At 42.9% G+C, this 11,482-nt stretch overlaps 1 protein-coding gene across 1 annotated transcript in view; it reads right to left on the minus strand.

Moving 5' to 3' along the window:
- LOC112070549 (MAP7 domain-containing protein 1) overlaps window positions 1-11,482 on the minus strand; it is a 70,479-nt gene that overhangs the window by 35,884 nt on the left and 23,113 nt on the right. The window contains exons 2-3 of the mRNA XM_070439024.1: window positions 8,913-9,131; window positions 3,351-3,419 (exon numbers count right to left, since the gene is read on the minus strand). Coding sequence (XP_070295125.1) covers window positions 3,351-3,419; window positions 8,913-9,131 — 288 coding nt within the window. The remainder of the gene's footprint in view (window positions 1-3,350; window positions 3,420-8,912; window positions 9,132-11,482) is intronic.

An 11,482-nucleotide genomic window follows, 5' to 3' on the forward strand; every position in this document is an offset into this window, starting at 1 on the left:
GACCACCCATGGAAACCACAATCCGGTGGACGTACCCTTGAATTCCGCCAGCCTTGTCTGAGGGGGGGGGGGCCGGGGTATTCTGTTATTAACTGCTGCCTAGTACAAAACCCAATGTGGTTTTCGTTCTCTTATTACCTGCACTGGGTTGTTTTTCACCTCCAGCACTTTCTCCTTAAGTAGATAGTGAACTAACTCATATTAAGATCAGGATTCCTCAGTAAAATAGCGAGAACAGAGGCCTGTAGGACTAAAGGAGCAAATAGAAACACAGTAGTTAGTTCGGAATTCTATAAGCTTCCAGTTAGAGTCCCGCTCCTTGAAAGCGGCAGCTCTACCCTTTAGCTCAGTGTGGATAGTTGCCTGTAATCCCATGGCTTTCTGATTGGGGGTATTACGTACAGATTCCACTCGTGGGGAAAGCATGTTCATCGATGCACTTATTGATGAAGCCAGTACTGATGTAGTGTAACTCCCAATGCCACAGGAAGAATCCCAGAAACATATCCAGACGTGCTGCAAAAAAACAGTCCTGTAGCTTAGCATCTGCTTAAGCTGACCACTTTCTTATTGGACCGAAGTCAACTGGTGCTTTCCTGTTTAGTTTTGTCTTGTAAGCAGAAAACAGGAGATAGAATTATGGTCAGATTTGCCAACAATGCACGACGGTGCGAGGGAGAGCTTTTACATGTCTTCATGTGTAGAGAAAGGTCTCATATTCTCCCTCTGGTTGCACATTTAACACGCTGTAAAATCAATGGATTATAATTGAACAAAAGGATTAATTTCAGTCGTAGCTTCAATACATTTCATGTTTATTTTACTTCTAAAAACATATAGGCCTAAATGATGAGCTGGGCCAGACAAGAGTTCTTCTCTGAAAGTGAGCTATCCTGGCATCTCACAGATCTGGACATCCACTAGTCCTCTTCCGTGGACACATTTGGCCCATGAGGGGTGAGCCCAGAGGGTCAGTACTCTGGCCATCCAGGCAATAGGCATTTACAGGCCTCAGGTAATACCTCACACTGCTCTGGTCCAAATCCCTTATTAAAACAGCTTGCCACAACAGTGACAGTTGTATTATTTAACCTCTCAGCTCTTTCCCATTGCCATACCACACTTCTGCTTTTAGCATGCCCCTTCTGTTGCTTCACTTCTGTCTCTCAGGGTGTTATGTCTCTCCCAGCGTTTCATATACCTAAGCCAAGGCGTGAGGATTTCTCTTCTACTTCTTCATCTTAGCTTTGGTCATCAGCTCCTTGAATAAACTGCAACATTCGATAGCCATTTCTGACACTCATCCGTAGCCTGCGCCAGTTCATTTACCATGCATTGGTCACTTTACAGCAGAGTCGCTAATGGACGGCGATAGCGAGGAAGCAGAGAGGCAGAACGGCGTTCTTATCGGGGAAAAAACCCTTCTGTGGGTATTTCTCTTCTACTTCTTCATCTTTAGCCTTTGTCATCAGGTCCGTTTTAGAACGCAACATCGATACCCATTTCTGGACACTCATTCCGTACCTGCGCCAGTCATTACCAGTGCCATGCGTCCACTTTACTCAGTCAGCCAGTTCCTGTCGACAATCACTGTGAACCTGCTAGATGGGTGGTGGCGCTGATATCTGTACGAGAGCAGCGGTTGAGCATCGGCGCAAGGAGTAAGAGGTGTCGCGGGTGAAGCCTGTAGTTAGTATTTTGATTATTTATGATTCTGTGTTATGTCAACCTTTATTTAACCAGCGGAATAGCAGACTAGAGAACAGAGATTACGTCATTGTACAACTGCAGACCTGGGCCGAAGATAAGAAGCAAAACAGTGCGACACCAAAGCAACACCACGAGTTAACACGCATGGGAATCAACAAACGTACAGTCAATAACACAAACTACGAAGAGATCTAGTTATAACAGGGTGTAGCAAACTGAAGATAAGGAGGTAAGGCAAATCAAGAATAGACCTAGCGAGATAGACTAATAGCATGCTACCCTTTAGTCAACTCGATGCTACATATGCATGCAGCACAGCGCCAGGTGTCACTGAGAGCCAAGGACAGCAACTTGCTGAAATAAACAAACAACTAAGAACGCTCAACACGTGGACTAGGTCAACCCATTTTGTGAGCTCGACAGATAAAAGATATGAGCCAGAGAGCTGTAAGTGCAATCGAAAGCAGTGGAGCAGGTGGCATTGAACTATGCTACTATCAATTGAAAAAGTTCTTTATCAATTGACGTTGGGTTAACATATAAGTCAGAGCTGGGGATCTTTAAAGGCAATTTGTGAGTCCAAACAAAAAGGGTTGGCTAGGCTATTGTTTTAATAAAAAAAGCACATGAACATTTATTTGGCGCATGCACGTTGAAAACTGTGTCTTGAAAGCCAAATACTAAATCATCATTGGCTTGGTTTTCGCTCTCATTGAAGTGCTCGGCTTGAGCTTGAGCCACAGTCCAGGTTGGTTTGACGTTCATTCAACGTTTCCTAAATGTTTTCTGATGACATGTGCACACCATATGTAGGCTTGAAAACAAAGCCAATGCCGACACAACCTAAAACAAAATCTGCCACCACCCTTTACCCCCCAACACTAGGGGCAACCTCTCCCTGTTTACAGAGTTTCCTCCTCTCAACCCCCCCTCTCAGCTTACCCAGATATTTGGCCTTCTCCTCTCTCCCTCTGGGGGGGGGGGGGTGGGCGAAAGAGAAGACAAGAGCAACTGTCAATCATGCAAAGCAGTGCACGTCGCCAGTGTGTCACTAGAGCCAAGGACAGCGTGACTTGTGAAATAAACAAACAAAAAAACTCAAGCAGGTGACAGGCAGCCATTTTGACTGACAGAATAAATAGAGCCAGAGAGTGTTAAGGCAAGTGGAAGCAGGGCATTGACATATGCTACTATCAATTGAAAAAGATTCTTTATCAATTGACGTTGGGTTAAACATATAAGTTCAGAGCTGGGGATCTTTAAAGCATTTGTGAGTTCCAAACAAAAAGGGGTTGGCTAGGCTATTGTTTTAATAAAAAGCACATGAACATTTATTTGGCGCATGCACGTTGAAAACTGTGTCTTGAAAGCCAAATACTAAATCATCATTGGCTTGGTTTTCGCTCTCATTGAAGTGCTCGGCTTGAGCTTGAGCCACAGTCCAGGTTGGTTTGACGTTCATTCAACGTTTCCTAAATGTTTCTGTGATACATGTGCACACCATATGTAGGCTTGAAAACAAAGCCAATGCCGACACAACCTAAAACAAAATCTGCCACCACCCTTTACCCCCCAACACTAGGGGGCAACCTCTCCCTGTGTACAGAGTTTCCTCCTCTCAACCCCCCCTCTCAGCTTACCCAGATATTTGGCCTTCTCCTCTCTCCGCTCCTTGGCCAGCTTCTGTCTGTCCTCTGACTTCACTGTGTCTAGGGTGAGAATGAGAGAACAAGAGAAAGAGCGAGAGAGAGGAAGTGAATGTGACAGGTCCTTGTACAGAGAGAAGTCCCAATCCAGCCCCGCATCGGCAGAGCGATGAAACGCTGGAAGCTGGCAGTCAAATCTGGCAACTATATCAGAGCCAGATAGAGACTCCACTCTAGTATCTAATAGATGTGAATGAGCAATGTGGAAAACACTCTGATTAGGACTGATGGTTAGTCACACCATGGCTACTGTGTCCTAGTGAGGATTCACGAGTGAACATGTAATTGCATTCAGTTAAGTAATGCACCTAATCCTAGACAAGATATGGCTAAAAACAGGGTTTATGTTCTTTCAGCATTCAATTTATCCGTTATTGACTTATGAGGAAATGCATACCACATAAACAATCATGCTTGAAAGGCAGAGATGGTCTTTGTCCAACCTCGAGTCAAAAACGTTGTACATCAGAACAATCCGTTTCTATAGAGGTCCTCGTCGATCTTCAAGCAGAGCTGTCTTGCAAGTTATTGTATGTGTTCAAAGTCCCTGATGGTGCTGACTGGAAAAAGGTGTGTGTATCTGTGTTACATTACTGAAAAAAGGGAGAGGAGTGTTGATCTTTTCCTACTGTAACATCTCTGGTGTCTGCATTCCTCTGAGCACCTTAACTCATGCCTGGGAAGCATAGTCCTACTGTTACAGGAATTCTACTGCACCCCTTTGGGTTGTTTGGTATAGATTCTTTGTGGAACATTTCCCCTGACCCATAACCAATTATCAATTTAACCCCAATTGGTTTTGAATGATCATTTAAAAAAAGATTATGTAATTAGATGATCATGTGATTCTCTGCATAATTATGACCAAGGCAAAACTCCCTGAATGAAAACACCATACTGTAATTATTATGATGTAATTCTCAAATGCCAAGCACCATTTACTACCTTTTCATGACAATTGATCGGCATTTAAGCGGCCAAGTTGAATTCTACTGTCACGTTCCTGACCTATTTTTATGTTATTTTGATTATGTTTAGTTGGTCAGGGCGTGAGTTGGGGTGGGCATTGTATGTTGTGTGTGTTTTGGTTAGTCTATGGGTGTTGTATGTGTATGGGATAGAGTATTGTTAGGTTTTCTAGTTATGTCTATGGCTGCCTAGATTGGGTCTCAATCAGAGACAGCTGTCATTCATTTGTCTCTGATTGGGAGCCATATTTAAGGTAGCCATAGGCAGTAGGCTTTTGTGGGTAGTTGTCTTGTTTAACGTTTGTTGCTTGTCTGKGCACTTGCGTTATTTAGCTTCACGATCATTTGTTGTTTTGTTTGTTTGTAATAGTGTTTTCRTTTCATGTTCATCTTCGTTCGTTTAATTAAAAGAAGATGGCTTATTTTCCTCATGCTGCGTTTTGGTCCGTCTCTCCTCCACACGATCGTGACATCTACTGTATGTGTGAAGGTTTCGGCATCATCTTCCATCCATTCCTTCCATAAACATAAACAGCATATGTTCCACATCCATGTCACGATTCACACCTCAGGGGATTCTAACACATTATAACAATATCATCACAGTGCTGAAACAATCCACCAGATACGGAAGAAAAACAGCAGCCTCCCTAAAACATCCTCTGACCCACTTTCTTTGACACCACGTCTGATTCTGTATAGTGCTGTAAAAAGCTCTAGCGTGTGCGTGTGCGTGTGCGTGTGTGTGTGTGTGTGTGTGTGTGGGCCCTGACCATCACGATGAGTCACCCACAGGAGCCTCAGAGACCGAAACAGAATCAAGTTGACCCAGAAACACTGCAGCGTGTTTGGGTTCAAGACTGTTAGCAGCACACTCCTCAAATCTCAACAATATGGTCCTCTCTCATCTCTTTTACTTGCCTTTTTGAAAGGAATAGAGGAGCAGTTTTATACATAGCTCTCATGGCAGACTGTAGTACTAGCTAACGCACACAGAATTTGGTTCTGGGGTCCGAGTTTTAATGCATAGGGAACTTTTGTCTGGGCAAATCCAATGGGTATCCTTTAAATGGACCACTTCTCTCATTGGACGAAGATTTGACAGAGGAACTCTGCCTAGAAGGCCATCATCCCGGAGTCGACTCTTCACTATTGACATTGAGACTGGTGTTTTGCGGGTACTATTTAATGAAGCTGCCAGTTGAGGACTTGTGAGGTGTCGGGTTCTCAAAATAGACACTCTAACGTACATGTCCTCTTGCTCAGTTGTGCACTTGGGCCTCCCACTCCTCTTTCTATTCTGGTTAGAGCCCGTTTGTGTAGTACATAGTGTTGTATGAGATCTTCAGTTTCTTGGCAATTTCTCGCATGGAATAGCCTTCATTTCTCAGAACAAGAATAGACCTTTGAAAGAAAGATCTTTGTTTCTGGCCATTTTGACAATGTAATCGAACCCACAAATGCTGATGCTCCAGATACTCAACTAGTCTAAAGAAGGCCAGTTTTATTGCTTCTTTAATCAGAACAACAGTTTTCAGCTGTGCTAACATAATTGCAAATGGGTTTTTTAATGATCAATTAGCATTAAAAAATTATAAACTTGGATTAGCTAACACAACGTGCCATTGGAACACAGGAGTGATGGTTGCTGATAATGGGCCTCTGTAGATATTCCATAAAAAATCAGCCGTTTCCAGCTACAATAGTAATTTACAACATTAACAATGTCTTCACTGTATTTCTGATCAATTTTATGTTATTTTAATGGACAAAAAATGATATTTTCCTTCAAAAACAAGGACATTTATAAGTGACCCCAAACTTTTGAACGGTAGTGTAATTATTTTCAAAATGCTTCAAGCTCTGTCTAATTGGTTGTTGATCATTGCTAAACAACCATTTTCAAGTCTTACCATAGATTTTCAAGCAGATTTAAGTCAAAACGGAAACACGGCCATTCACTGTCTTCTTGGTAAGCAAATCCAGTGTAAATTTGGCTTTGTGTTTTAGGTTATTGTCCTGTGTACAGGCTTCCTTCTCTTCACTCTGTCAATTAGGTTAGTTAGTATTGTGGAGTAACTACAATGTTGTTGATCCATCCTCAGGTTTCTCCTATCACAGCAGGTTGCCTGAACGCCGGTCTTATTTCCATCACTACCTCAAGCAGACCATAACATGTATAATTCACACAGGTTTCGCTGTGTGAATTATACATGTTATGGTGTTAGACTAAACTAAATATACATGTTAGACTAAACTCTGTAACTGTTTTAAAGTCACCATTGGTCTCATGGTGAAATCCCTGAGAGGTTTCCTTCCTCTCCGGCAACTGAGTTAGGAATGACGCCTTTGTAGTGTGTAGAATGTAGATCTTTGTAGTGACTGGGTGTATTGATACACCATCCAAATTGTAATTAATAACTTGCTCAAATGAATATTCAGTGTCTGCTTTTTTATTTTTACCCATCTACCAATAGGTGCCCTTCTTTGGTAGACATTCAAAAACCTCCCTGGTCTTTGTGGTTGAATCTGTGTTTGAAAATCACTGCTCGAATGAGGGACCATACAGATATTTGTATGTGTGTGGTACAGAGTTGATGTTGTCATTGAAAAATCATGTAAAACACTATTATTTCACACAGAGGGAGTTCACGCAACTTATTATGTGACTTGTGCTTACTCCTGAACTTATTTAGGCTTGCCATAACAAAGGGAATGAATACTTATTGACTCAAGACATTTCAGCTTTTCATTTTAAATTAATTTGTAAACATTTTAAAAAATATATATATAATTCTTCTTTGACATTATGGGGTATTGTGTGTAGGCCAGTGACACAAAATCTCAATTTAATCAATTAAATTCAGGCTGTAACACAACTAAATGTGGAAAAAGTCAAGGGGTGTAAATACTTTCTGAAGGCACTGTATTTATGTTCATGGGAAATCCACAAGAAAGTGTTACAGTAAAAACCAATTCTCCATAGCAACAATTAACAAGTGCCATGGAGAGGGGTTTGGGGGAGCTGTGTGTGCGACATGCGTGTGTTGGCTGAACTGAAGCAGCAGGGCCCCCTGACAGTGATAGTGAAGAGTAAAATCCCTGGTCTTTTAAAGATCTCTTGAAAACACAGGGACCCTGAAAACCTCCCAGGAGGCAAGGGACCGCCGGTGGCCAAGTGCCACGAGCTGTCAGACCCGAGGCTGTGATGTAACAAAGTTTAATTAAAGAGGACATTATGGAGGTAGTGCTCCCAAATGCATGACTTGCCATTTCATTTAGCTAATTAAGAGCTGCAGAGTGTTTCTCGTCCTTTTCCTCTTCCTCCTACCCTCAGGGTAAGATTAAACACAGAGGTAAGCTTGCATGACTGAGCAGGAAGGCAACCTGAAGGAGAGGAAGTGACAGAAGTTGTTTGAGAATGTGCTGTCTCAGAGGTTTGTTGACTTATTGGTGCTCAAATGCTTCTAACAGACCTTCCAGAGACGCTTATGACAGGTTATAAAGCATTATACCTGTAGGCTTTAAGTAAAGTCTTACCAATATCTTTTACATTACAAAAGCTGATCTGAGATCTGTTGTCTACTGAGGGATCCTGCAGTTCAATTAGACCGTCACTAAAATGAGCTCCTTGATCTGACTATCTGATCTGGCACACCAAAACCAGTCTTCTACTTTGGAGTTACTGTGATATTTTCGGAAATCAGTCAGTAGAACTATTTTGGTTCAGCTCTGCCACCTCACGCTACTGTTAAATAGACCATGACCACAGTCAATAGATTACTGGGCAAAGAATAAAATGGGCAGAGAGAAAATAAGATTATGTTCACAAAACCCCCCAAACACATTTCTTAGTGTTTGCATTAGCCAGCGCTCGGGGCAGGACAAGAGTGGCATTGTGGAAACAAACGTGGTGGTGGTCCAACAGCGGGTCAAGCTAGTCTAAATGACCCCCTGGCATCACTCAGTAAAAAGTGATGCCCAGTCTGGTTAATTCCTCTAACTTTCATTAGACCGGAGGTGATTAGCAAGCAGGCTAGCTATAGCCCGTAAGCGACTAGCCTGTTAGCGAATAGCATTAGCCATCCACTCAACATTACATCAGAAATTACCCAAAAAATACAATTTTGGCTAAATTCTATAAACCCATAGCAACACAATTCTAGCTTAATGGATTTTGTCAAGTGAGCTGTAAGCGCTGTAACTAACCACCTGCACCATGTCTATTGGATTTATCCCCAGCACTGAAAGCCTGTGGTCTGGATAATTCTGGACTGAACCATTTTGTTTTCCCAAAGGGTCAGATGACATCATCTGAGCGCTGAGGTAATTGCTCAATACTCACAGGGCACTGCTGAAGATAGCCTTTATTACACAACCATGGATATCTAATGCTGTGTTCCTACCCCTGAAAATGGTCATAAACTACTTCAAATGCTCTATGGTAGATAGAAACACATACTAATGGGTAGCCATTTTCACACCATTTCCTTTAGTACCGGTAACACCACAGTATAGGGAGACTTACCTTTATTACGTTTGGGGCTAGAACTTGAGCCAGGCATGGGCGATGTCGGTGTAGCAGGTGACTTCGGGATGACGTCCAGTTTCGTGGGGGTCCCCACTCTCCTTTCTTTGTCTTTTTTCGTGTAGGTTTCCATTATCTGGGCTGAGCCTGTTTTCGGGTGGCTTGTCAACCCCTCAGTGTCTTCCTTTGTGGGGTTTGGGTCCTGAGCCGGGTGGGGAGCTGGTCAGAGAAAGAGACAAAAAGAAGCCAGGTGAGAAAATGGCGGAGTGAGAAGCGTAACACACCACAGTATAGAGATGGAATTCAACCTGTCCTCATTCCAAAGCAACTGCTTGTCTGGAGGTGGGTCTGAGTGACATTGTATTGCTCTACTTTAAAGTCTAGAATGTAACAGAACAGGTGCAACAGGTGGAATCAAGGTCTATTAAGGAACCCCTTCTCCATGGAAGAACTTTATATAGCACAATACCTATGATCATAAAATGCTTAGGATCATAATATGCTAATGATCGTAATTCACATACCTAACAGTATACTGTACATACATACCGTACCAGCAAGTCATAGTACGAGATCAACAGAGAACACAGGCATTGTGCATTGTGGTCTCCGTTGAGCTACTCAACTAACTCTCAGCCTCAACAATGTAAAACTATAAACACACAAGAATGATAAAGCACAACATGACAAGAACGATACGATACATCTCACCCACTGGCAAACCTTAAAGTCTAGCACTCTAATACAAGATCTCGGTTCTCTGTTCTCTGGTCTGGTTCTCTAACTTTACCCCACACTCCTCTCCCAGAACGACCGGCTGATTTATCGACAGTCAGGGCTGAGTGAATTCTCTCCCTGGCAGAACAAAACAAGGTAATTGCCTCTCTGCCTCTTGATGATTCTACCGGGGAGGAACGGATTGATTTAGTGAGAGAAGGGGGAAAAAATAATTGCAGGTTCCTCTCTTTATGACAAAGGTCATCATTAATTTAGCCCAAAGAACATTTTAAAGGCCTACTCTGTAGTTTCATACTAAAAAAGTAGTGTCTGGTCTTTTTGAGTATCTTTTTGAGTAAATTGAACACGGACTTACGTGGCACTAAGTTTGTTATTGTGTGTGTACAGTTTCACTGGGCCTTGATTGTGTGTGCATTTCATCCTGTGACCACATAAGACAATGGAATTACAGGTTGCACCTGCAAAAAACCTATAGGAATAGAAAAAGTTGGACAGGGTGTTGGTTACGAGAGCTCTACGGCTGGGTCAGTGTCTCAGTGGCAGTGTGACTCACACTTGGCAGCTTGAGCCTGAAGCTCCCTGCTCAAACATAACTTTGCCCAGACTTTGGAGGCCTCCCAAATGTTTGGCTCCTTTGTCCACTCAGCACTGTCGCCCTACATTCCCTATGCAACATTCAGCATTGAGCCGTGTTTCTTCCACATAGTCTCTCAGGGTAAACACTGGGGCAACGTGCTTTAAATGATTCATCCAGGGCTAAAAACAATGACGGTGGAGCAGGTATGTCACAAATGACCATTGACAGGAGATTTACTCTCTTCTGTGCAACACAGTGGCAAGTATGATAATGCCACACAGTGCAGCAATGCTGGAAGAAGCAAATAGTGTATGACTTTGGAAAGTCAATATGATGTACTTAGTATCGGATCTAGCTGCATGTAGCCTATACAGTATAGCTATACTGTTTTGAATAGTACTCTGATACTGAACAGTAGGTGTGTGTATAAAAATTGAATGACTAGAACGGACACGCCCATCTAGACATTCTATTTCTATGGGAACAGGTCTCCTCCATATTGACATTGTCGTTCTCAGTCACCTGCCATCTGTTGTACAGTCTACCTGGCACAGAGAGACACACACACAGCTAACCAGACCTCCTCCATCACATACACTATGCATTTTTGTGGGAAGCCGGCAGGCACCTGGCAGAGCGAAACCTGTGTGAATATAACATGTTATGGTCTGCTGGAGGTAGTGATGGAAATAAGACCGGCATTCAGGCAACCTGCTGCTTACCTCCACAAAGAAGAGAGAGTGGGTGGGCATGGATGGCCAACCAAGTCAACAGGGAGTACCAATGCATTATTACCACAAAAAAAGAAGGACCCACTCCATGAAGCATATTGAATATATATTGTCTTATATATATAAGACAGCGACAGAGACATCGATGGAAAGAGAGAGAGAGAGAGAGAGAGTGCTGGCATGCGAGATGAGCTGAGACGAGTCTACGAGGGAAGCTCAGCTGAGACGAGACAGATACACAGCGGTCCCCTTCTCAAAGCCTGCCACTGTTAAATAAGTACTGGGCCAGCGAGGTGGATGAGCTCAGTGATGCACTCAGAGAGAGAGGAGCCATTGTTGGCGTCTCTGTATGGCATAATGAGAGAAGAGAGAGAGAGAGAGAAGAGAAGGAGAAGAGAGAAGAGAGAGAAGAGAGAGAGAGAGAAGAGAGAGAGAGAGAGAGAGAGAGAGAGAGAGAGAGAGAGAGAGAAGAGAGAGAGAGAGAGAGAGAGAGAGAGGAATAAAAAAAGGGGATATATTGAGAA

This window comes from Salvelinus sp. IW2-2015, unplaced genomic scaffold (assembly GCF_002910315.2).
Source record: "Salvelinus sp. IW2-2015 unplaced genomic scaffold, ASM291031v2 Un_scaffold1357, whole genome shotgun sequence".
Lineage (NCBI taxonomy): Eukaryota > Metazoa > Chordata > Actinopteri > Salmoniformes > Salmonidae > Salvelinus > Salvelinus sp. IW2-2015.